The following is a 27,433-nucleotide window of genomic DNA, read 5'->3' as shown; positions in this document are numbered from 1 at the left end:
CCATCAAACTATTTGACAAAAGGTGAACCTAAAGTTAATAATTAATTCACAGTAGTAAAGAAACAAACAACAAGAGAATTATGAAAAACTATCTTTATTCTACATTTTTATGTCATTTACCTCAATGTACAGTCTGTAGGATAAGTTCTGGAAACAAACAAACAAAACACTGTTCGGGAGAACATGAAGTGATATGCATAACAACAAAAGATAGTTTAGAAAATGAAAGGTGAATGTCTTGGCACCTGTTAACGTGGATGCATCAGGGCATCACAACAATGGGTCAAAATCTAAAGTACTGGAACATATTTGCCAGGATGCAGTTAGTCTACACGACAAAGGTGTGTGGTGCTGTATAAAAGGTGACAAAAAGAAAAGTTATTTTGAAAAAAAAGGTACGAAAAGAAAATGGAAAGGTCTATTTACAGTTCTGTAAACCAGGGCCGTTTAAAAACACTAGCTTAGAAAAATAAAAATAACCCTATGGTATTGATAACAAGTAACATATCAGCTACAGTTCTGAACATGCTATTCACATTTCCCCTCACTGCACGGCTTTATTCTCTTTTTATTTTACAGGTTTGCAGTTTTTCTCCCCATGTAAACTACAAAGACAAAAGCTTTCCTACAACGGTGCAGTCCACATAGAAGTCAAACCACTGCTGCCACAACCCCCACCTTAGCAGTTTGTCATGTTCACATGCATATGCAAAATATGCAAAGAAAAGACGATTTGCGGTGCCGCTGCCTGGCGTCGCATATCCAGTTATTCTATGGTCACGAAACAAAATGAAAATACAAATATTTCATTTGTAAAGAAAGAGGAGGAAATATCAAGGAATAAAAGAGCTGTTATGTTTCTGAATGTTCTACATCTTCCACTGAGTAGCAGTATCAGTCTCCACAGCACATCAAGGCCAAACCAAAAAAATGATGCCAAAAGTAGATGGCATGTTTCTTCCCTTTTGTTGCCTAGATCAACAGGCCGCTCCAACACTTACAGTATCAATACAGCATGTAGGGACTAAATATAAAAAGGTAAGGAACGTTTACATACGGGATACAATGGTTAACAATAAATGTGTTTGAAATAAAGGCAGGTCTGTTGGTGTTCTGCAACCCTGATGCATTTGGACATACAGGTTTAACGGACACAAATTAACATTAAAGATCTATACAATATATGATCATGGGTGATGGGGTCTTTAAATGAACACACTTTTTTACTTAAAACAGTTGTGTTTCACATAACAGATATCGGAGTTTCTGTTGGTCTCTGTGCTCTTCCCAGTAGTTTGAAGTGGGCGGGGCTCTGTTTAAAACAGGAGATGTCGCATACTTCTGGTAACCAATCAGAATTTAGGAACATATAAATCCAAATCTGATGCTAATGCTAATTTGTAAGCATGTTAGTTTCTATACACTGCTGTTCTGCATATATCAGGAGTTGAATCCAGCCGTTGGTGGTGTCATTGCAGGAGGACAGCATGCAACAAGACATTGTATTTAAAAACTTACATTGCACTTTGTCCCGTTTTGATGGTGTTTTCCACCTCACACAGGCATAAAAAAAAATGTCTTGTCATGAATTCAAACTCCTGGTGTTGCCACTCCACAAAAAAATGAATGGATGGGAAATAATTTACTGTCAATAAAATCCCACAACATCCTGCCGATGATGCATATAAGCTGAGCTTTTTCAGAGTTTAAATCTTCATAAAGAAACCAAAAGATTTATCTTGTTAACTTGTTGACTTTTAGCCATGCAAATGTGAACTCAAGCACTTAATCATCATCCAGTTCTCAGCTGCTAACAGAGCTTACATTAGCATTCAGATGAAAACGGTCACTTCACAGTGTTTGGAGGCTAATGTGTTTCCCCCAGAGGATAGCAGACACCCAACAAAGCCCCAAAACCAAAGAGGAATCACAATCTAAAGTTATCTGTATACTTTACATCCTGAAAAGACCTTATTACCTTGCATACTAAGGTCACTTTCACTCTACACACCAGAAGGATCACATCTCTAAATTAGGACTGGAATATCTCCCCTTTCAAAATAAAAGACAAATGCAATCGTTCAAATTAACTGTGCAGAGGAAATACTGCATGTTAACAGCTGGTGGCTTTAAACCGCACATTATTTCCAGCAACATTGCTGTAGAGGCATAATACAGTCCTCACTGTTGCCTGGTAACAAAATATCAGTTCAACGTGTTTTCTCTCAACCAAAAATAAAAGCATCCGTTTAATGCCGGCTTGTGCTTCAGTTTAGTACGAGGCATTCTTAGCTTACCGTCACTCAGGATTCTGCGCTCTGAGTGAGACATAAACACAGAGACACACACACACGCATCAAAATATTGATAGAGACAAAAAGAAAGCAAACAGATGGCAAACTGATCATTGTTCCCATGTTGCATAAAAAGAAAGGAAAGTGTTTTAATACAGTGTGCATCTTTTTTTTTTACACTGAAGCTGAACAGTGTTTTTTTCTTCCGTTACCGAACACTATGTGATGGCTCTACGCGATCTACTTCATCCACCAGCGGGCCTTTAGAGTCAGATTATAAAAACAGTATGTGATGTTCTGTAAATCTGACGGGGGAAATAAAATAGAAATATAATCAAGGGCATTAAAAACAAATCATAAAGTGTTTCTTTTTTTATATATAAGGAAGCTAGGAAAGGTTAGCTTTGAGAGGACCGAGCATGCATACAGTCTTCTGACAGTCATATGATAGCTACTGGTCCGTTTCTACTTTCCTCAGAAATCTCCAGTGTGTGTGTGTGTGCATACAGAATTGATATACACACACATACACACACTGGAGATGCCTCACATTTAGAGACAACTACCCGACTCTACTGGGAAACATGAGAAGGAAGGAGCAGGAAGTGCCTTTCATCTCCATGTCCAGCCTATTCCTCCTCCTCCTCCTCCTCCTCTTCATCATCATCCTCGTCGTGGCAGTGAGTGATCTCCTGGGGAGTCTGGGGGAACAGGTTGGGGGGTTTGATCTCGCTGAAGGAGCGGGTCAGCTGGCTGCGCTTGCACTCCAGGTCCTTGCAGTCGCTGCAGTGGGTGCGGTTGCGTGTTGCCAGCGGCGACTCCATGTCGATGTCCACGTGGGCATGTTCCACCGTCGACTCGTGGGGCATCTGGGGAGGAGGAAGTACAAATGTGAGTATTTAAGAGAATAGAAGCAGTGACAATGTACATTCAGGTCTGCAGGGGGATTTTTCTAATAGCAGGATTTATTTGGATGCCTTTTTGTGCGTCCTTGCTACTCATTTACATACAAATAACATGTTTCAATCATCAAATCTACATGTGAAACGTTACCACAAACACACATGTTTATTTTGAAGATTAAATATGGTTTTTGAGGTTAATGCCCTGTCAGAGTATTTCTTGCATCATGTCCCTTTCAAGATCCTCTTTCTATGTTATACTTTCGTTACGGAGTTCCTTTTTGAGGTGATTCAAATCGTCGCTGATGCTAGCCGCACTCTCAATGAATTTATTTATGACATGGTTTAGTTGAATACTTAATTCTGATTGGTCAATTCAGAACATGTGACATGTTGTTACTCCAGTAGTTCAGACCGCTGTCAATGACTTTATTGACCGTTGCTGAGGAGAGAAAGGGAAAGTGGTTAAAATACGGAGCGCTGGACATCAGGTAAATCCCCAGAAGAAGACAGACAGGAAGTGAACACTAACAGGAACACGGTCTGGGCTCTGCAGGGTTTAAGGACTTGTTAGCGGTTCAGAAACTGTGAACAGACTTGAACAGTTACAGAAAACCTCCATCAGTGCTGCCGTAATGTTGTTGTTGTCGCAGTTCCAGTCATCGGTCCGCAGTGGAACAGAGTTTTTTTTTCTAAGCAGAAGAAATACGATCATTTTTGAGTCGATAAAATGCTTTCAATTAATATTGGGAGTCTAGTCGTTAGTTTGTTTAGTATCTAGACGGGTTATAAGAGGGATCATGCTGATCAAGATCAGCCACGGGCTCCCTGATTAGCCTGTCGGGTGTTCTTTCCCCCATAATGACCGCCTCGCTGCACATTATCCCTTACTCAACATGATTACACGCTCCTCTACTGCCTGTGTGTCTCAGGGCTGACCACCAGATTCACACATGGTGAGTTCAAATACCTGCGTTTATTCTGACGGGTTGTAATGTGAACCGGTTAAATTAGACCTAGTGCCCTAGTTATTAGCCTTGTGGGTATCGGTGTTACCTGATATAATAACCTACTTTCAGTTTGGGCGCTGAGGCTGTAGGGCCGGACTACTGTTACACTCACGGCATGTGTCTGCTGTATCCTACAGGCAATATTTAATAATGTCTTTTTGACTGTTTGTTTACTTTGTTTACTGTTACTCACAACCCAGACCTTTCTGACACTTAGGTTTTCCTCCTCCCTCTTTAGCTGTGGTGCATAACAGCACGGTTTCATTCACACACACACACACACACACACACACACTCACCAGCACGTGTGCTGCTCTGAAGAGGTAGCTGAAGGGGTAGTACAGCAGGTTGATGAACGAGGCAGCGTACAAGTCGGCGTAACGCATCACCTGAGAGGCGAACAGCGTCTGTCTGGAGCCGCTGCGGAACAGACTACCCATCATGCCGTAACACATGTCCATGTCATGGGTCACTTTCTGAAAGAGAAAAAGGAGAAGAGGAGACACTGGTGAAAATTACGTTGACCCTCCTTTAAAATTATTCATTTTGGCTGAAAAGATAACTTAGCAGAGCGGGGGGGGGGGCAATACACTGCGGTGGACAGGTTTGAATAAGGTCTGCAGTCCCTATAGGCTTATCCATATTGGAGGCAAAACTATGGGATGGTCTTAACCAAACTCTCTTGAGGGGGTTCACCGTCATCAATCATTCAAATCAAGATTCTGACATATTTTATTAGCAGATTACTCAAACTGACAAAAAAAAATTGGGTTTACCGAGAAGCTTTAATTTATTTTTTGGGGTCATTGTGTTTTTGGTTTAACTTTTAAAAATGATACTGATATACGATAATGATAATAATAATAAAAACTATTACATCACAGTTATAATGAACATATATTATGGTTTATACTAAAATAGGATGAGAAATGAAACTGTCTCGTTATCTGAACATTATTTTTTTCTTTTGACCTTTTAAATGGGTGTACATATTTATGTGTAAGTATATATATCATTTTGTTTATTGTGTGTATTTATTTGCTGATTTATCCTGCAACTGGATGACCAACGGGAGAGCTATTTTCTGTATAAGCTATGCTTTCTGCCCTCCCGCTTCTACTTAAATAGTAGAATAAATACATTTAAAATAAATGTAAAAATTCTCCTCCATCTCCCCAGTCACATACAGCCCCGTAAAAAATGAAGAGACCACCTCAGCATTATCAGTTTCTCTTGTTTTATTATTTATAGACATGTCTTTGAGTTAAACCCTTTTTTATTGTATTCTATAAACTACTGACAACATTTATCTGTGTTGAAATTCAACAAACACTGGAATGGCTGCCATACATGTAGAGATTGAGATTTAACAATATGTGGTCTCTTCATTTTTTCCAGAGCTGTATATCTCTGATGAATGCTCAACTGGCGCAGAAATACTTTTTATAAAAGTTAAATAAAAACTTATTTTAAATCAGAATCAGTTTTTGTTTTACCCCAGGTGAGAGTGGTTAAAATATTTATAATCACATAAAAAGCTAAAATTAAATATAACAGATAATATGAGAAATGTAAACAAGAAAACGTAGGGTAGCATCTCTATCAGAAGTATAGGTGTGATGGATCATTGATGAAACCATGGTGACTGAACGGTAATGATTGACCAATAGCAGACTCATAAACGGTATCATACACGTCGTAAATACGGGCATTGAAAGCCGTTTCCGGGCGGCATGTGGAAAGGTGTCCTGTCGCCATAGAAACAGGGGTGATTAAGGCCGTACCTTGACTCTCCTCTGAATAGTGCTGATGTCTGGCCTCTCATTACTGCTGCTGTCCAGATGTCTGAGAAAGGACGAGAAGAGGACAGTGAGAGGATGAAAGGGTGTATAAATATCAGCCTGCTGAAAGGTAATATGTCACAGAGTTGATGCAACCACAAGTCGTGCCAGGGTAAAAATAACGTCAGTGAACCCCGCTTATCAGGATAGAGACGACCCTTTCGACTTTACTCTGCTGGCACCGTCGTTCCCGCTCAAACACAAAACTGAAGTGAAGAGGTCAAAGGTCGGAGTTCTTACTTGTATAGTTCTGCCAAGAAAATGTCCAGGCCCTGCAGTTCCTCGAATAACGCTGAAAAAAAACACAGGAGGAGGGTGAAAACAGGGTTCTGGCGTCAGTGTATCAGAGCTCATGGCTCTGAGAATGAGGCATGTTCTTGGCGTAGTTCTGGTTTGAGGATCTTTATCACATTTAGCGTGTTTACTATGAGTGTTTCTGAGTTAGCAGATCTGACTTTGGGGCTGCTGTTCTAGGTCACATCCCTGCTGAGCCTGGTTTCTATGCCACCAGGGCTGCAGTACTGGGAAACAGTCTAAATCCAGATACATACATAATAGAGATGCACCGGCTCCGTTTACTTTGCTGACTCTGATCTATAATTCCTTTAAAGTCGGACCTGCGGACTGTGTTTTCTTCCTTCTGTGCAATATTATTTACAACATACATGAATATTTTTGAGAAAACTGTGTGTGCTCTTAATAACACATAATAAAGAGACATGTGTGATCCTTTTAAAACTACGTTTATAACTTTTTTTAAAGAATGTAAAGGTGTTTATTATAATATATTAACTCCCACTCCTGCAGCAGGCGTTGTCCTTCTGCCTGCCCACCACCCACTGTCTGTACACACAGCATGAGGAGATGGAGAGACCCCCGGCTGTTGGCAGAAGAGCCAGTCGCAGCGGTTACTTTATATGAATTACAATATGATATTTCTGAACATATCTTTTCTTTTTTTCACTCGACAAATGTCGCCTGTGGCTTTTTTACAGGCCATAGTATCTCCTCAGTAAATATCTTATTGCTACATCAAGACTTAATTGTCTTTTAAATAGTTATAAAGTCACTGAGAGGGTTTGAAAAGTTGCTAAATATGGCGGGAAAGTCTGTAAGTAGGCAACAGTGTGTGTGCGTGTGTATGTGTGTGTGTTTGTACACACTGGGTTTCCACAGTGTGTGTGGCACCGTGGCATGGTCCATTTAGGTAAATCTGACACAAAATTGTCCACTCCGGTGCCCAGCTGATATTTCGGGGCATCTCCAGTGTATGCAGTCAAGCTACTATTTCTAAATGACACTACACACGTGTGTTAGGGCCCGTGTTTATGTGTTCCGCCTTCAGACTCACAGCTCTTGTCGGTCCACACATGCAGCTCCTGGGCGAGCTCGGGGATAACCAGGAAAGTCCTCCAGCCTTGACGCTTCTTGGACTTGAGGATATCTCCGAAGATGTGGTCCCCGATGTACACGATGTCCTTCCCCTTGGCCCCCAGCAGGTCGCACACAATGTCGGAGGAACCTGGAGGAGATGGACATTAAAATACCCGTATCCGACAAAGCTAGCATGAGGTCAAAGAATGCAAGACTGGTAGAAAAAGACGTACCTCCGGAGTAGACGATGCCGTGCTGCAGCGGTCCGGTATAGGTTCCTATCTTTAAACGCCCTGTTATCTGAAATAAAGAACACAAATATCTGATTGGTTAGAAAGACCTTCACAGAGGTGAATAACTCAAATGTGCATGAATGAAGCCACATGCTAAAACTATATTTTTTCATACATAGTTAGAATCCAAATTATCTGCAAACAACTACAATTTATCAGATTGTTTATCAAGTCATAGTAAAACAAAGGCAACTCATAATGAGTCATGCTTGTATTTGAGACAAATATTGTTTTGGTTACATTAATCTTTCTCCATCTGATCTCAATCACGAGTGAAGCTGAATCAGAGCAGGAGCATCTAGATGTTGTCTACTTTTAAGTATAAAAAAAAATGTCACAAAAAATGTGAAATCCAATTTGTAAAACTGTCTTTTAAGAAGCAGTTTCAGGTGTGTGTGGCCTAGGATGCCTGCTAACTGAACAAAAACACAAACTGACAAAATATTTTAGTTTCAGTCCGAGAAAGGTTATCAATTTCTAAAAAAGAGGTTTCAAAATGTCCACAAATGTGTTCCACATACAGTGCATCAATGTCCCAGCTCTTTCTGCTCACCGTGTCCACTTGTCTGAGCACCGTCCCCTCTCCGAAGAAGAGCGGCTTCCTGGCGTCTACCAGGATCAGATCGAAGTAGGACTGCCAAGGCCGGTGGGAGGTTCCAGGCTGTAAAACGAAAGCACACAGGAAATAAAGCCACACATACATCTTCCACTGTCACCTGCATGTTCCACATATTAAAAAGTGTGAAAAGCAGGAGGGGGGGCAATGTTTTACCTTGGGGCCATGGGGGAAGTCGAACAGGTAGGTCATGATTTTCTGTGAGAACACAAAACACACACACAGCAGTGTTTAGCGTTAATACAACAGACTAGCAGAGAGACTTGGATCTCAGAGTTAAATTCATCACCGTTGCTCACCTCTGTGTATTTGTAGTCGCTGTTGGTAGCCAAGAAAACTTTGGCTACTTCATTCATTCTGCTGAGGAGAAGAGGCAGCTTCCCCTGGAGGGAACAGAGGAGTAGAAAAAAAGACGTTAGCCTCTTTACAAACCAGCAGATTAAAACAAGAATCCTTCTTATATAAATAGTACTACTTACATCCCTCACGACATATTTCTCCAGGTTCTCCACCGTCTTCTCCTTCAGAGTACCCTGCAATGAGAAACACAGAGTCAGAACAAACATTCATCAGAGAGATTTGAATAAATGCCAGGGTAACAGTTGAGTAACAGTTGTCAGTGGCAACCCACACAGAGCACATAGGGAATTGTGGCGTTTAGCTGTAGGTCGTACAAAAAGGGGAGAAAACTAAGCAAGATTTTTATTTTTTAGCTGGTGAAAAGATGCAACTCGTCACACAATGGGAGAGAAGATGCAACAGAAAATAACGAAAAGAGGAAAGGGATTAAGCTTTACATTTATTTTCAAGTGTGTCATTTTCCAACAACTAGAGAGTCAAATGGCTGATGGATTTGGAGGAAGATGTAGCAACTTCCATGAGGTAATGGCATTAAGGTGAGCGTAGATAACAAACTACTTAAACTTGTGGTGAGAATCTTTCACTGTTTTGTGACATTTTAAAGACAATATGATGAATTCATGAATCTGAACAAATAAACAACCTATAACTCAAAATGTAAAGTTATTTTTAATCAAAGAAATATCTTAATATCTTAATAGTCCCACGGTCTGTGAGGTGAAATGATTTGTGAAAGGAGTCTGGTGGCTTTGAACGGGGCGTAGATAACAAACTACTTATATTTATGGTGGGCATTTTTTTTTACATATATATGTATGACATATTAAAACACAATTAATTGATGAATTTATAAAATACATAGGACTTCATTTATCCCAAATTAGAAAATGATATTATTATATAAATTACCTATATATAAATCGTTATTTAGGCCCTTTTATGCTTGTTGGGGGTATTCCCGTGTGTTATATCAGTTTTATAAACGGCATCTAAATGGTCTGCAAAGGAAAAAATCCCAGAGTCCACCCCTGCGTAAAAAGCCTTGATTGGGCCCCTTTGTTTACTTCCATAACACAGTGACATCACTATTTAACATTCACGCTTCTATAGGCTAGCACTCCAACACATTTTACATAATAGGCTAAGGGGGCGGGACATCTCTTAGCTGAGGACCAATCAAAATAGAGCTGGCCAGCTAACCAATCAGAGCCGACTCTGGTTTCAGACAAGGTGAAAAGAGGTGCTGCAGCACAGGTAGTATGGGGAAAAGAGCCCCTTTAAAATGTTGTGGTCAATTGAGTCGAGTGGCTTGAAAGGGAGCGCAGTATTCACTAACTGACACATTTTCAAAAGCAGTCTCACCTTGAAGTGGACCCAGTCGACGGCATCCCGGACATCCTGGAACATGCTCTTGTAGGACATGAAGAGGTCGCCATTTTTGAAGCCACTTTCACAGCTGGGGGAGAGGAGCACAGACACACACGAGCACAGCCGTCGGACAGGCCACATTTATACAGGAGGTTTTCCAAAACATGACATTTTGTTTTTTTGTTTGCTTTTAAATGGGATAGCCTTCCCTTGTTGGAGGGGTCCCCAGCCAAACAGGAAAGCATTCTCCCCCTAAAAGACCAACAACCAGGTTTCAGAGGACAAAGGACATGCAACCATTCCAGATTACATTCTCAACAGATTTACAGGCCATTAGATCTCATCAGAGTAACATTATAAAAGATTATCTCGTAGCTTTATCAGGGTTTCATTCTCTTTCAATAGTTAGTGAGAACATTGTTCATTCCTATCTCATTCTGATAAGAATCCATGCTTTTCTACAATTAGTAGAAGAGATTAATATAAATCATTGTTACAGCGAAACAAAGATGGCTGAACTCCCATTTGATTTCCATTTAAAACCATTAGCTTAGATTAGCGGTGGAGACACCCGCACCCTCCCATGCTGACCCCGGTTTGGTTCGCAACTGTCTTGGTGTCACCAGACACTTGTCACATGACGGATAGTGTTACAAACAGTTCCTTACCTTGTGTATCTGTCACAGTTGGAGAAAAAATCCCCAAGACAAGCAAAGAGGTAGGTCTCTGTGAACGAAACAGAGGTGGGGGAGGAGTCTTTAGCGGGGGGGAAGCAGCTCAGTCAAACTGACAGGGAACATGTTCTGTTTGAATCCCCCATCACATCATGCTCAGCTTTTAATCTGATTAAAAGTCTTTCTTGCAGGTTAAATTTCTCTGCAACACTCCCGTGATGCTTCCCTCTGAGCGCAGAGGCCTTACCTGGCAGGTTGAAGAGTGTGTTAAGGATATAAAAGCGCTCGGTGTCATCCCTCTGGATGAACTTGTTTGGGTACCGTTCGCGGATCTCAGGGCTGGAAAAACAGGAAAAAGACAAGAGTATGTTTCTGTTTGCCCTTTTTTTTTCGTGCTCATATACATTTAGAGTAGAAAATATCAGAGAAAAAGCTAAATCAAGGTTATATAGCATTTATAGAGTACAATTCAAGCACTTTTTAAGCACATTCAAGGTAAAATAACCAACACTTTCCAAAAATCTTGAAGCCTAAATTGTTGTAAATATAATTGCCAAAATAAAGTTTACAGAATTATTTTATACCTAAAGTAATGAATGTAACTGTTTATTTGAACAGCTGTTCACAGTACCAACTTTATTTTTTTTTTTAACATGATTTCTTCATTTCAACACATCTCAATTCCCAGAACACAACAAACAAACTTAGAAAAGCTTAAAAACAGTAAAAAAATGTACACGGGTATAATCAAGTATTTCATTATTTAAATTAAAGTATAATACCAAGCTGGAAAATAAACTGTCATTTTGATGCATTTTCCAAACTTTCAACACAAACAAATGTGGGACACACTCACCCTCGGAGGAAGTTGAATCCATGGCAGCAGACCAGGATGTTACCGTAGGCATCAACCTTCAACAGGTTCCCATACATGGTATCAAACACAAGGCCCCTGAGAGTCGGAGGGAACAGATGCTTCATTAGGCTACAGGATTTACACTGTGTATTATAATGATGAACAGTAGTGACTTTTCCCAGTCATCTTCTGTCAGGAATCTAAAACGCTCAGTGTAATACAGATAAGCATTGAGCTAAAAATCAAAACCGCATAGTTATATTGAAAAGTATGTAGTTGTAAATTAAAATATTGAACCAAAACAGACCAAAAATGAGATTTGAATACAAGACACCTTTCCAGGGTGAACCTCCATAATGAAAAACCTCTACACCAGGGGTGTCCAAACTTTTTTCTCTGAGGGCCGCATACAGAAAAACAAATACGAAGGGCTGGGCCCCTCACTAGAGGTATATTGCCTCCTAAGTTAAGCAATCAGCAAAATCAATCAAATTTCGGTAAATGATGTTTGAATATGCTAGAACAAACAAACAGCCTACACCACAGCTCTCCGTAGGGTTTCGTTTATGTTATTGGCAGCTCATTCCTTAAAACAGAAGCCTCAGATTACTTATAATAAGTGGAAATAGGAAGGACATATTGCAAGCTTGTTATGCATGTAAGTTATTGGGCTTTTTTAACCAACTAACATTTGTCAGAAAATGTTTTCAATCTTTATTGACACAATTTATTTGAAAAGTGAGCTTATTAACACATGATTACTGCTGTGTAACATCTGTCTATAAATATATATTCAAGAAGTACAATATAAGGAAAGCACACGTTTCAGGTGTGGGCCATATTCCATAATGCTTTTGAATTTGCTGAGGGCCGATTAAAAATGGACAAAGGGCCGCAGTAGTTTGGACACCCCTGATCTAGACCTTACACACAAAATGACAAAACACCTTTCCATATGGGTGTCTTATTTACTGACATAATACCTAGGTTTGTAAGCATAAATACAATGTTTTTAGGTGAATAACTACCTTTCTTAGGTATATATTAGAGCTGTGATATCCAACGATTGCACTTACAATTTAGAGAATGCTGAAACGAAAGTAATTGAGAAGAACTGTCCCCGCTATCACTTATGCAATGATCACAGTTATCATTTCTAAAGATTAAGAGGTATTTCCCCAGGGTGGAGCTGAACTTTGAACAGGTGACGGGTTTTTTTTTTTACCCCCCACTCCCTGATCCCTGCTTAACATCTGAGCTCCTTCCACTGAGGTTAGCTTGTTAATGAACTCAAATAATAACCGATGAGGCAATAAAAGCCACAGCCCGGCCATTAAACGGATGGCTATCATCATCATGGCGTCCGTATGTGGGGGGGGCTGTAATGGGTCTGACCTGGTGGGGAAAGTCGGGTCGTAGACGAAGCTGAGCAGCTCCTGCGGGTAACCGATGGAGACCAGCCGCTCCACCGTCAGCTCGAAACCCAGGGACTCGTACTCTGGTGACTTGTACACTAGAAACAAAACATACAAACAAACTTAATAAAAGGTACCAATGCATGTGATGCCACAGCATCATTTGGGGTCTAATTTTCTATAAAAGAGGTTTTTGTTGACATTTAAAACAAATATCCAATGCTACATATACAGTTTGTTCTCAGATTGTTTTATTTCTGGCTTATTAAGCGGTTTGCTCTGATCACTGCTTTATTGGGAGACTTTGTCAGTCATTTTAAAGGTCTCCTATTATGCTATATTTTAACTATATATTGTAGGGCAATATCTATACAAAACTTATCTGTGAAGTGTTTTGCTCAAAATACCAAACATATCCCTCATTGTAGCATGCCTCATACCCCTCTATTTCAGCCCTGTTCCTGAAGTGCTGATTCTGTGACTGACGCTTTCAATTTGAGTAAGTAAATATTTTTCAAGTTTTTTATATGTTGTCAGAAAGAAACAAAGTAGTTTAAAAAAACATATATTTTTTAAAAAGAGTCTATGGCAACTTGGCAAACTACAGATTTTGTCCACAGTTAAAAAGGTGACAGTTAAGTTTTATGGCTCTTTGAAAGAACAACAGTCAACCATTTACAGTATGGTACATGTCACATACAGGTCAAATACACAAACACTGGTTTATGTTTACAGTTAAAGGAACGTGAGCTGCGATTACACAACTAACACGCTTTCATTAGAGGCAACACACTCAGAGGAGCCTTCAGTGTTACTCAACATGCACACAAGACTTTTCTCATCCCCTCGAGAGTCCATTGTGCTGTCTCAGTATTCTGACATGTTCTCACCCTACAGTTAACCCCCCCCCCCTCTTCGTCTTTCCTCGCTATCAACGAGGGACATAGATCCACAGAAAGAAACAGGATCAGGCGTGAAAATGAAAAGTCACCAATGAGCCCTCCCCACCATGTCACCGCCACAGCTAACATATTTACCAAAACCAAGAGGAGGGGGTGTGGGGGCTCTGAAAATATACAAAACTCAGATTGATGCTGCGCTCAGAATAACCCCGCAGAGGATTTAAACGCTATGTGACACTGGGAAGAGAATATGTCAGATGTTATAAATACGATGGGAGAATGTGCTTGTGTTGTTGCCTGCTTTCCACTGCCCAGTGGGGCTTGTGAAAGGCCCTTGGAGGGGGGGGAGAAATGTTTGCTGATGATGCTTGGATAAAGGACAGTTAGAAAGGGTTGGGGGGGGGGGGGCGCAGCATTGGAGGACAAACAGGAAAACATCTGTGTCCTACTGCGTGCTGAGTTACACACAGAAGCTTAATGTATGCACGGGGCTACAGGAACATCTTGTGTAGAGCAAAGCTTTTGTTGAGCCTGTTTCTGTATTACAATCACGTCCCCCTTTCTCCCTCCGCAAACCCCCCGTTGTGGTTTCCCAGCAAAACTGAGGGGTTTGGGCCGGGTGCCCAGGGCAGCAGCGTACAGCCACTAAATTGCTCGTACTCCTCCTGCTTCTCGTCCATGGCTTGTCATAATCTTCTTTAAGCTCCACAAAGAAACCTATTTTAGGAGCCGCTTCCCCTCCGTCACCTTTGCTATCATCACTCTCTCTTTCTCTCGGTGGCTCTTTCCACGTGTTGACCTTCGGACACTGGTGGGGTCCTCCCACTTGCATAACAGGCAATAAAATCTCATCTCTAGGTAATGTCAGAGTGAGTCACGCTAGTCATTTATGAGCGGGAAGTTGTTTTATGACATAATAACCAGATAACTATTTCCCAACTGATATATGGGCCACTGTTATGCTCATTTTCAGCTTCATATCTGTACTTTGTACCTCTACTGTGACATGTCTCCATGCTTTAATGTTCAAAAAGCTCTTTATTTTTCTCATAGTGCCTGTGCTGCAGCACCTATTTTCACCCTCTGTCTGAAACCAGAGCCCAGTCTGCTCTGATTGGTTAGCTGGCCGGCTCTGTTGAGGTTGGTCAACTGTTTAGAGATGTCCCGCCCCTTAGCCGTACGCAAGGGATAATGTGCAGCGCGGTGGTCATTATGCGGAAAAGAACACTTGACAGCTGCACAATTATCTGGCTTAATACCCGGCCAGATACTAAACAAACTAATGACTCCCAATATTAATTGAATTTTTTTTATTGACTACAAGATGATCATATTTTTTCCGCTAAGATAAAAAATAACTCGGTTCCACGGCGCACCAACGGCTGGAACTATGACAACAACAACTTTACGGCAGCACTGATGGAGGGATGGAAGCCCCCCCCCCTCTTACAAACAAACTCAACACTGACACACCATACCCCTGGCCCGCAGTAGTGTATCCTTATCAAAAGTAATTCTAGGCGCCCCGCACTATTTAAAAGGTTAAAGGCTTGAGCGGTGGAGTCATTTGCGAACAGTTTTTCCTAGCTGTCATTAAAAGACGCATCATTTAGTGAAAAAGTAATCTGGTGAAAGGGTTAGAGTCACAGCAGAGCGGAAGTCGTGTTACTGTTGTTTGTCGTGTGCTTGACTTTTGCACATTTCTGTTTTATAGGGGTATTTGCTCCCCTGCTGTGCGCCCCTTCTCACATTTCTCACGCTGTCACAAACACACAGAGCTGGGGCGGGAAGCGTCCTTTGCTTCAGGGCTCTTTAACGCCGAGTCTGCGATGAGATCGTTGCCAGTTAATCATACTCCCGCCGCTCCGATTGCTGTAGTGTGCGGTTTCTCTCCAGAGTCTAAAGGGCAGGTCACCTCAGGCCTAACTCCCCCCTCACACACACACAAGGTAAACATCTCGCACCCTTCTCCTAATTGAGCCCTCAAACACAATCCCATAAAAGTGTGACTTAATCTGAACCATGCAGCATAGCTATCTATATTAGAATCCAGCGCGTCATCGCTCTTAATTACGCAAATAGGCTTTTGTCACAGATTTATGACACCATGAAACATATCGGAAAGAAAATTGAACAGCAGCCTCGGGGAGATACAGTGCAGCCAAAAGTGTGTTGGAAAACTAGGACAAAAATATGTGTTTCCCTCAGTGAAAACTTGGCTTATCAGTGTGGTTGGGCCACATTTTCTGCAGGCTATGTGCTTCCTTTTGGGGCACAAAGAACAGAATAGCCAATGTTGTCTGATGTTGGTTTTTAGTCTTACAAATTACTACAAAATGTGACGTGTTATGCACGCATTGTAGTAGTTGTACATCTTTCAGCAATCTCTGAGCTTTATATGTTTTGTCAGAAAGGCTTAACAATATGAGGAGAAACTAGCAGCTTGTTTAGTCACTCCAAAAACCAACAGTATTCTTTTTAATATGCAATTTAACAGAGGAAAGCAGAAATTCTCCACTTTTGAAAATAGTATTTTCTGCATTATTTGTATGAACAATTATAGTATTATTATAATCATGATCTGATCTTTGTTAATCCACTTATTGGTTAGCTGACTACTGGTTACAGCTTTAGTCATTATGGATGAACTTCTCTATGGCGGAATATCTGATTTGAATCCTTCACATAAGTGGTTATATAGCAATTAGTAGACAACCTTAATGAGAAAGGGCGGTACAGTTTTTTAAAGGCAAAATAATTAAATGAGTTTTCTCCACTGCTCTGTATGCCTTATAACAGACACGTTTGTCAACTTTGTCAAAACATAATTGGTGTTTTCAATTTTACCTCACTTAGTTTAAACTTAGTCATGAATTTTTTTATAGCAGTTGCCTCCGAAAAAAAAGTCTTTGGGAACCTTTTCTTAAAAACAAACACACATTTTTCAAATTGTGCAGCCGTTTACAACCCCCTGATAAACAAACACCGGGGTTAAACAGCAGCCAGTCTGTGACACCCCCAGCTCCCTGCAGTTGGTGGAGTACCTCTGTGGTTCTAAACCTGAACAGCACCCAGAAAGATACATGATAGCCGTGCTTTCAGTAAACATTAACACTCGGTTATGAGCGCCCATAAAGAGACTCATGTCAACAGCTGAGCGTCTGTAATATCTCCCGCGGCCTCTGCGGGGATAGGGCCGCAGAGCCGGAGAGGGACTACGAGTGATCCCCGTTCTCATGGGAGCCATCACCGGTGAATTCAACAAACAAACGTGACCTGCTTTTTCAAAGTCAGGGAGGATGTATTTATAGCGAGACCAAAAAACTGGAGCTGAGTCACAGCTCAGAGTGGCTTCAAAAATCTGGGTATTTTCAATCAGGTTAGAGGTCAGTAGAAAAAGAACATCTCCATACTCTGTGTACCAGGGAGCCAAGCTTAACATTTTGTTATCTAAGTATCACCGCAGCGTTGACCTAAATAATATTTTGTGGAATAGCTGCAGTCCTGGGGGGATGGGACGGAGGACAAATATAGAGTTGAAAAGAGAGGATACGGAAGACTTTAACATTCATTCAGTACATGGAGATATGCTTTTTCATGGACTCCAAATTCTTTAAAAATCCAAATGAACACTGGTGTTTTCTCTTTTTGATTAAAGCATACTTTTTGATTCACTTCTAAAGATACATTTTCATCATTCTACATTGATCAAGTGACACTTGCTCATCAGGAGTAGTCTATAGTATTAATATGACAACAGGAAAGAGACTCCTCTGTCCAACTTTGACTGCTACCAAAAATGTAAAAGCACCAACAGTAAAGCACAGCGTTGGAACAATAGATTACTTTATCAACCAATAAACGTATCAACTGTTTATCCAATAAAACAATAATAATTCTGGCCATAAAATGTGCATCAAACTTACCTGCTAAAGTGTAATCCATGTCAAAGCCAAAGCATTTAATCTTCTCCATTGCCAAGCTTCTGTTGACAAACACTCTGTAAGACAAAAGTAGAGGTTCCTGTTTTAGTTTCAATAGTTTTCAACAATGAGCAATCTGGCAGGCCCAAAAGAAGCTGTGTCTCTAACTGAATGGACTCACTATAATCAATGTGTGGGCCTAAATAATCAGCCTATTCAGAATGAAAAAAAGCTGGTAATGTGAAAATGTCTAAAAATACTGCTGCAACTCCATAAGCCAATTACACGTACAATGAAATGTGCAATAGATCAAGCTCTTGGGCATTTGCATTCAGAACCTCGGGTATAAATGTTGACTTTTTAAAAAATGTATTAAATTGAGCAGTGCAATCCTGTGAACTAAAACAATTGCACAGTGTGTCATAATTAAACCCCATTGAAACACAACAACGTGCCATGTAATTATCGCTTTACATTTTCATGAAACTTTGTTGACGTGAACAAGGGCCAAGAAAGCATCCATTACATGTAGTAGGTGATCCAAATCACAGGACATTAAGCTCATGATTCCTTTGTATTAACAGGACATCAGGGCATTTTTGCTGCTTTCATGTGACGTCAGTAATCAAAAATAAAAATAGTACCCAACGCCCCATTAAGTCAGACCAACAACTTGGCTTAAACAATCAACGGGTTGTTTTAACACAGTGAGCAATAAAGATAACACTTTTTCTTTATAGCGCCTGTGTTATATTAACAATATGATATAAAGCTCATGAATAAAGTTGCAAAAACAACTTTCTTTCCCGGAAATCGGAAACACCATTGGCCTTCGCAGAGGTCTCCACTCTATAAATCTTTTTTTTGTTGTCGTTCAAGCACAAAGGGGGGTAGTTTTGCATTGCAAGGATTCTAAAATTACCCAAAACTATTAAAGAAGGGAACGCCATTCGAGTTGAGTCCTACTGTTTAAGTGTAAGAACTGCATGATGTACCAGGAGGCAGTTTACTATGTGTTACATGTGGGTTGTATTTCTATGTTGGAGAAAAGCAAACCTAGCTAATCAAAAGCAAAATGACAGATACTTAAGCAAAGATCAGCAGTTGTTAAAAAAATCCCAAATAACTGGAACATCTAGCAATTGATGACACTTTTGTGCATTTAATCAACATATTCAAAGGAAAACGTTGAAATAATCAGGCATCAGAAACTATGAATTCAAATCAAGACTGCATCTTGCAACACATTATTATTGCACAACACAAGGGTAAACTTGGGTAACAAAGACTCAAAATTGTTGGGTAATCCTAAACCCCATGTCTCGAGTCCAGCGGCTGCTAAAACCACAGGAAGTTTAGAAAAACCAGGGGGTGTTGAAACCACACTGAGCACATCTTACAGGGAACAGCTCTCCTGTGCTGAGTCATAAATCAATCAGGACACCGCAGAGCCCACAGTGATAGACAGTGTTTACACAGTGACAGGGCTACCAACGAAAAGACATATGCTGCTTGCTAAACTGCTGGCACAGACCTTCATACCTTATCTTCAGCATCTGTGCCTGAACTGAACATGTAGCCGTGTTCCTGGATCTTTTCACACAAGTCAATATTTAGTCAAGCTAGAAATAGGCTGCAGATCAGCCAAAGGGTATTCAAACACTCAAACAAAAACACAATCTCTCTAGTATATCCATCAGCAAGGCATCTTATCTTGTTGTAAATCTGTGACAATGACCTTCTCATCATCACCAGTCTCTAAATCAGTTGTGAAATACCTGGCGGCAGACCCATAGTGAACGAGTTCCCATTTAGACGTTAGCCCAGCAGACGACTGGCGATGCATTCTGAGCAAAATTAAACCTCACTTTGACTCTCCGTTGTTCTAAACTGCTCGGGCTACACAGGGTAGCTCTGGTCCACAAACAATGCACCCCCCACCCTCCTCTCTCTCTCTCTCTCTCTCTCTCTCTCTTTGCTTTCTTGCCATTCAGAAAATTTCCTGACTTGTTGCAAAAACGATTGTGGCCCTTCTGCGTCATTCTCTGTTGTTGTCCGTCTGCCGCCAGTCAGGATTGTTGTTGTTGTTGTTGCGGTGATGTTTGTGCGCCCCCCCCCCCCCCCCCCAGCACCACCCCTTCACAACACCAACAGAGGGACAGCTGCTTACCATACTGACATTTGGTTCAATGTAGACACTTAGGATAAGTTCTCTCAGAGGGGCATTAGGTTTTATTCTAATTTTATCTTATAAAACCCATTTTATGGGAGGGAAATCATGCAAATTACTGCTAAATTGTAACAATGTAATTACTAGTTAATATTATTTCGGGCTTTCATTACATAATAACTGTTACTGGGAAGTTCAACTAGAAAAAGTGTAACATATAAAAGAAATATCTTAAGATGCTCAATTTTGATTGATCAACTTGCATCTTAAATTTAAGTCAAATCGAAATTCAAAATTGCTCTAATCAATTAAATTATGTTATATGTTCAGTTTCATTAGATCCAAGAAAAACAAATTTAGAATAACTATTAACCCAGAACAAGTAAGTTTAGAATTTCCTTTGGGGAAAAAAACATTAACATAAAAATATGATATGTCTGTGTTATCCATTCATTTGAATGCCAAATGAAGTATTCATTCCTGATTGTTTATCTGCAGTTGCTTATAAAATTAACATTTTTATGGCCTTACCGTTCCTCCATGGTCTGTCTCAAGCACAGATATGCCTGAACAAAAACCAATATATTACTCCTGTCCTCTCAGTATTTCTCAGGATTGAGCGAGCCTACGTCTTTTCCAGAGAGGGATTCAAATCTAATTCTTGGCTATTTTATTGAGCAGTTGTCATTTCACGTATGACCTCTTCCTTAATATATCTGGGAGGTGTAGTAAATGACAGCAATAACTCATAACCTAAGTGAGATCATGCTCTAAAGCTCGCCCATATTGACAATGGATTGGGATGGGATGGGTGGGTTTCAAGGTTTCAAGGTTTCAAGGGGGCACCTTGATTACCGGCCTCGGCTTTGGTCAACTGACAACCAGATTGCCTCAAATATCCCTCATGGGCGGCACCTCACCTAGGACCGAATCCCTTAACAACTTCCACGTGAGCTCAGCTGTGTGACAATCTGTCAGATTTTTTCCACTGCTCTCTAATCTCTTGCAGACAGTGGTTCTACTCGCTGAGATAGAACGTTTATCTGTTTCCGAGCAGAGCCGTCAGCCCTGTGCTATGTGATACCCACAACTCACTGTCAGCCTGCATTGTTTCAGCTGAGCACTTACTTTAAAAAGGAATGCTCTCTGTCTCCACGTGAGATAAACCAAAATGTTAACTTTCAATGGTCTCTCAGCAGATCAAGGTTGGTTAAATCAATCAAACTGAACTATTCACTTTAGATTGTTTCTATTATCTCAACTCCACCTTTGTACCTTTTTAAAAAAAATCTTTGCACAACTGTGTCTGGAGCGCGTAGGGGGTAGGGGGACAACTGGGCACATGCAGAGCTAAAGGATGACTGACAGCTTCATAAACCCTGTGAGCATTTTGTGTTATATAACAGTGTGAAAGAGCAGCGGTGGATACGAGTTAAACATTGACCAGCAACACATGTTTTATAGCTCTCAACAGGGCTGAATGCTTCCTAACATGAGACTTTCAGCCTGAATGGCTGCAGGGCGTTTCCATTGAGCAGGTACAGGAACAAGGAAGTCTTACTATAATGAGACTCTTTATTGTGCATGTATAAAACAACAAACAACTTTATTCAATTCCAGCAAATGTGAAAAGTATCGTTTAACCCTGAAGCCAACTACAAGCTGAGTCACGCATTCGCTCACTTCCAGAACCTCAACAGACCAGTGATGTTCTGCCACAGGGCAGAGAGGAATTTTAAATAATAGTGTGAAAACCACACCCGAAATCTTATTGACCAAACATGTTTTAGAACTAAAGGCTTCTGCATCAATAAATATCGGGGAATGTGAAATGTAAAATACATTAAGAGACTTGAAAAAAAATGAAACGTTGTCTTTAATTAAAAGTATTATGTCAACAATGTACACATAAATGTGTTAGGTTGGATGAACGCAATAATGTTTTTTTAATTTAAACTAAAAGGTATTGCTTTCACAAGTATCCTAAAACAATTATGTGTATTTTGTTGACATAATATATTAAACTAAAGCCAACGTTTACGGATTCAATGAGTATCAAAGGTCTTGCTTTAAAAAGAGACTGTTTAAAATGAAATAACTTCATACATTTTGGTTCTACAAAGTGGGAATTTAAGATGGGTGGAAATAGACCCAATGTTTTTTGCATGTATATTTCTACATGATGATGACATGGCTTTCAATCTTTAGTTTCATGATAAAAAAAATAAATAAATACTATCGAATAGTCCTGCTGCTGATGCATTTCCTTGACAAATTCACTTTTTTCAAATATAACCAACTAGTGCGGGCTGACTTCAAAGTGTGGCTGTGTATTTTATGGCATGAAACACTCCCATCCGGATGTAGTTTCAGATAGTCAGAAATGCACCTTGTACCTCCACATATGCTCCTCACCTGTGGTATGGCTCTCTTCTGTATTTTTTCATCGTCACGCGGTCCATGTTTGCAGGCAAGTCTGCAAAGTTCTGCAGTCTGTCGCTCCATGAAGTGGTCATCTTTAAAACCGTTCAGTGTCTGGGAAGAAGAAACACACATGGAGGGGTTCAATTAGAAAATATTCAGTCATACACAAACACATGTAATTCTATCACATTAGAGGATTGTTAACTAACTTAACTATAGTGTTCTTCCCAGTAAAGCAGAACAAATATTTCAAATCTGGAAAGAAGCACCCACATTTGACTGAATGTAAATGTTGGTTCATTCTTTAAAATCCCATTGGTTAAATACATTTTTGAAATGGCTGCTATTTTTAAAAAAGCCCCAAATTTCTTTGTCCAACACATAATTCCAGAGTCGCATGACAAGTTTTTAGATATAGAAAAAATTCATAAAACAGCACTTCTCTTACATTTTCTTTCTATTTTTAAAAATCTAAATTGAACTGTAAAAAAATATGCATAAAAACAGCGTTATTTCAACCAAATTTTATTAGGAATTTTGCACAGAAATGCTAACTTGATTTGCAAACAAAGAACTGAACAAAGCCCTATGGTCACTATTCTTTAAACCACTTCTCTAGCATAAAAAATACAACATACAGTCATGTGTAAACTGACCACTTTAGCATCTATGTAAATGTTTTATCCTTGGACACATCTGTAACTTAAATAACCTGAACATTAGCCTGTGTTCTCATAGTTGATAGACATGTATTATTAATCAAAACTCTGGTTTGATTTACAGCCTAGTCTTCCAGCCTTACACTTACAAAGTGCTGGGCAGGCAAAACCAAAGCTGTAGCATTTGCACCTTCCACGGCATTCATATATGCATCCGCAGTTGACCTGATCAGTTCTTGGACCAACATTTGGTTTGTAACAGATCTGCCGCAGATGACCTTTCCTGATGCATCGCCAGTCTGCAGGACTTTGTGCTTCTGGTTGAAAGTATTGATTGACCCATATGCATTCTGCTTGGTTGTCAGCACGCTTTACATACAGGATTAGCTGCAAGAGTAGGAGAGATGGCTTTGAGAAAACATGTCCAGCCTTCCGTCATTAACACCCTGGGAAATATCCCAGTTGTGCCATGTACGCTTTTGTCTTAACTGGTTCTTCCCACACACTGCTGCCGTCTCTTGATAGTTGTTAGGTAGGTCTTCTGTCTGTTATACAGGTCTGTTCAAAACATGCAACAGGGTATTTGAACTTCTGTGCAATAGCAGTCCAACCAGCCGGTTAGTCCATATGTTTCCATTCAGAATTTCATTCAACCGCTCATTAGGATGCATTGTCATTACCTGGTACTGGAGCTTCTTTGTCACTGTTTCTGCAGATTGGTCTTCATGTCTTGCTCTACTCATAGTTGTGCAATCTTCTGTCAGCTGATAACTTTGACCAGAAGTTCTTCTTTTGTGTGCCCATTACCGTTTAATGTTTGTGAAGCTAAGGCGACAGGTCCGGTGGTACCTTGCGTTGTCCTTTTTACATTTTTCAGATATGCAGTAACAGGAATCCAGACTTGTTGGGTCAAGAACAATAGGGAGTTTGTTGACGGCTTAAAAGAGAGGAACATTGGTGGCATTCATGGTTTAGCCAACATTATTGTATAGGGTATAATAGGTGGTTTGAGGTTCTTCCTTAGTATCCTTCGACAGAGGCAATATTGGATCCAGAACGCTATAGCAGACAATCAGAATATGCCATACGTATAGAAATCTTCTTCAGATGGAGTGCAGTGCAGCCCTTAAGCTTCAACCACCTACACAATGCACCTTAGCAGCTTAGAGCTTAGTAAGCTGTTTTCTTTTAATGGCTGCAATATGGTAGAAGGAAGGTTCCTAGAAACACAAGCCCCAGTGACAAGGGTCACAGCTGGAGAAAGTCTGGTATAACTTGCAAAGGCAGCAACAGAAAGTTTGAAGCCCCCTGGGATAAAACCAGATGTGATGTAGTTGGGTTTTCCTGTTTCAGCCATTATGATTTTAGTGATGTACCATTGCCTCAAGAGGACATGATTATGGGACAGTCCCAGGCTAGTCAGTTAGCATGCTAATTTCATCAGATAAGTCTGTTAGACAATACACAGCTGACTGATATAACTTCAACCTGTGAATCCTTTACATTCTGTTCATACATTTAGTTAGCATCACTGTTGTTCATCATCATCATTTAATGGGGCCTTTCCTGTTGTGTGTTCAACTGCAAATAGAGGTCATGGGGGGAAGGGGGGGCCACAGGGTTCATTTTAGGAGACAGATCAAATTATGAAGATTCAACCTAGTCTGTTTATCAAACCATGACTAAATCACAAGGCAGAGTCAAACAACATGAGACAGAAGACTGAATCAAAAGCTAATGGAACAATTTAACACAGGGTCATACCAGTAGGGTATTTTACGGAAATAACGCAATCAAGTCTTTCTTTGGTGATGAAACATCAGATATGTGTGGACAGAGAAGATAATGTGTGGAATCGATGTGTCGGTAATGTGTTCTTTGTGCTATGTAGGCCTAGTCTTGTCTTTAAGGCCAGAGTTGTACCTTTGTTTTCTCCCTATCATTTTCATACTGTCGCTGGAGGCTGGGCTGCAAGAAGGAAAGGCAGATCAGCTTTCTTGTTTTTGTTGCCAGCATAAAATGCAAATGAAAGTAGCATGCTGACGCTAGTGTCAACTAACACTGCGTTAGAGTATTAACAACGTAATGAATCTTGACTTTACATGAGGGTAAACAAAAGCTTTGATATGTTTGCTTTTTACAATCTGGACTCTTATTCCACATAGGGTTTGAACAATAGCATAACTAGACATTTTAAAGATTTTTCCAATGCATTTGTTTTATTTCATCTAATGCCTTTATGGTACCTTGGCCCATTGTCTGAACTGGGTCCACTGGGGTCTGAAGGAGAAGGGAGCTGTGGTTTGCAGACATTTCCATCCAAACAATAGGAAAACCTGCAGGACTACACTGCAAAAATCTTCATAAGGGCATAACATAACTTGTTAAAGGATTTGTTGCCGCAGGTCAGTCTTGAGAAAGAGGGTCGACGCTCATCTCAAACAATGGTTCACGTAACGTTAGCTGTCACTCAACATAGGATAAAGGACATATAGGAATAACGTTTGCATAGCTGTTTACATTAAACAGGGGTGTAATTAAGCCAACGGTAAACGCTGAGAGATTAGCTTAAGCTAACTTGCTGTAAAAGTATCTTTTCAAGCTAACAGCAAAGAAACCTCTTGTTCGCAGGGTTTAACGACGGTGCAAAACAACGTGAAGCTAGCTAACAGTCCGCTCTAACAGTCTCGGTCCGGCTCTGTTTCTCATAGCTGACATTACTGAGAAGGACGGATAAAAGTGATTCGGGCGAAGCTAACGCGTTAGCTGGCTTTGATGCAATAACAAAAGTCACAAAGTGTCGGGGGCAGATTTCACTGCTTTTAGTCGTGACTGGCACCGTTGTACTCACCTCCGAGTTCCTGGATAAAACAACTGCACCGTCACTTTGTCTGTCTGAGCATGCGCCTTGAGCTGTGTGGAAAGTCGGAGGGAAATAGCCGCTGTGTTTTCCTCTATCTGTCTTCACTGTAAAACGCCAGGCAGCGGATGAGTGCTGTTCCTGCTCTGTGCTTAGCTCTCACTCTCTTCCTCTCTGTGCTACCAGCTGTTGTTGTGAGGCGTTCAGGGGCTGTGCGTCTCCTCCTGTCTGCCAGGAGGAGGGGGGACTCGCTGTTGTCGTGGCACAGAAACGTGACACCGCGGTTCTGCATCGGTTATCAGTTCACTACAAGAGACACTAGGCGGATTGCATCCTTTATCTCGCTGCAAGAACATTTCCTTTGCTTTGAGTGTGCCTGCAGCTGTGAAAGAATTACTCAGTTATCACAACCCTATTAAAATCACAACAAACCGCATAAAGTAGGTTGTCTCATGTTTGATGATTGGATTCACATCTGATTAGGTTCATATACCTCTAACATGTGCATTCTATGATAAGTATCAGATATTTTACTTGTGTGAAATTAGAAATACCACAATAAAAGTCCTGCATACAAAATATTACTTATTTTATCAATTAACTAGTCAATCAATAATAGCACAAAATGTATCCTGTACAAAGGCCCATTTCAGGATGATTATATAATTGAGTAGCAGAGGTGGGAGAAGCACTCAGATCTTGTACTTGAGTAGAAGTAGAAGTAACGGAGTGTAGGGATACTCTGTTAGTAAATGTCCTGCATTCAATATGTTACTCAAGTAACACTACAACAGTATTAGCGTCAACATATACTTAAAATACCGACAGAAAAAGTACTCATTATGCAGATTGGTCCATTTCAGAATAATATATGTTTTGATTATAACACCAGGTGTTACTAAAGTCTGATTTAAGTGTTGAATATATTTCACATCATAAGTCCATGTCTGTAAAGTGACTTAATGTAAAAGTATATAAAGTATAGTACAAGTATCTCATAATTGTACTTAAGTACAGTACTCAAGTAAAATTAACTCAGCTACTTTACACCACAGTTTTTTTGGTAATGATTCGTTCATCAAGGTGTTTATTACGTGTTTACTGGTGCAGCTGGTAAAGGTGGGGCTCTTATTTTGTTTTCTAAAGCTTTTATTTTGTAAATTATATTTTTTATAGCCAGGTGTCACGCCCTGGCACAAGGACTGACAAAACAAGGATGTTTCATTTATGATTCATTTCCAATTAATGTACATTTATTTAAAGAAACTAAGTTAATTGCGAAATCTGTTAATCAGTGTGTGAACATGTTTCAGTGTATAAAGCAGAGACAACCAAACCAACAGTCAGCAGAGCCAAGCAACCCAACAGGAGAGAGAGAGGTTCAAGTTTTCCTTTGTTTGTTAAGAATCAACATCAAAGTAACAATGAGCAATCTTCACCAACTGCTCCCAGGCACATTGCTCCAACAACTCATCCAAGGGACACTGAACAA

The 27,433-nt window shown here is 40.3% G+C and overlaps 1 protein-coding gene across 3 annotated transcripts; it reads right to left on the bottom strand.

Moving 5' to 3' along the window:
• Nucleotides 1–78: 78 nt before the first annotated feature.
• Nucleotides 79–26,166, bottom strand: nt5c2b (5'-nucleotidase, cytosolic IIb). Of its 3 annotated transcripts, XM_063882939.1 has the most exons (19): nucleotides 25,328–25,902; nucleotides 25,005–25,049; nucleotides 22,414–22,533; nucleotides 17,832–17,905; nucleotides 12,984–13,101; nucleotides 11,589–11,684; nucleotides 10,980–11,071; nucleotides 10,727–10,784; nucleotides 10,053–10,146; nucleotides 8,810–8,863; nucleotides 8,630–8,713; nucleotides 8,487–8,528; nucleotides 8,268–8,375; nucleotides 7,655–7,721; nucleotides 7,399–7,569; nucleotides 6,288–6,339; nucleotides 5,991–6,051; nucleotides 4,506–4,682; nucleotides 79–3,163 (listed from the first exon to the last, which is right to left on the bottom strand). In XM_063882939.1, exons 3-19 carry the CDS (start codon nucleotides 22,512–22,514, stop codon nucleotides 2,924–2,926), a joined length of 1,689 nt encoding a protein of 562 aa, XP_063739009.1. In that variant the 5' UTR covers nucleotides 22,515–22,533; nucleotides 25,005–25,049; nucleotides 25,328–25,902; the 3' UTR covers nucleotides 79–2,923. The 3 variants fall into 3 exon arrangements, with proteins under 3 accessions (XP_063739009.1, XP_063739008.1, XP_063739010.1); XM_063882938.1 differs by lacking the exons at nucleotides 25,005–25,049; nucleotides 25,328–25,902 and adding an exon at nucleotides 25,933–26,166; XM_063882940.1 differs by lacking the exon at nucleotides 25,005–25,049.
• Nucleotides 26,167–27,433: the final 1,267 nt, after the last annotated feature.

The sequence above is a fragment of the Eleginops maclovinus genome, chromosome 5 (assembly GCF_036324505.1).
Source record: "Eleginops maclovinus isolate JMC-PN-2008 ecotype Puerto Natales chromosome 5, JC_Emac_rtc_rv5, whole genome shotgun sequence".
Taxonomy (NCBI): domain Eukaryota; kingdom Metazoa; phylum Chordata; class Actinopteri; order Perciformes; family Eleginopidae; genus Eleginops; species Eleginops maclovinus.
Note: the sequence above shows the minus strand (reverse complement) of the source record. Positions and strands in the feature narration are given on the sequence as shown.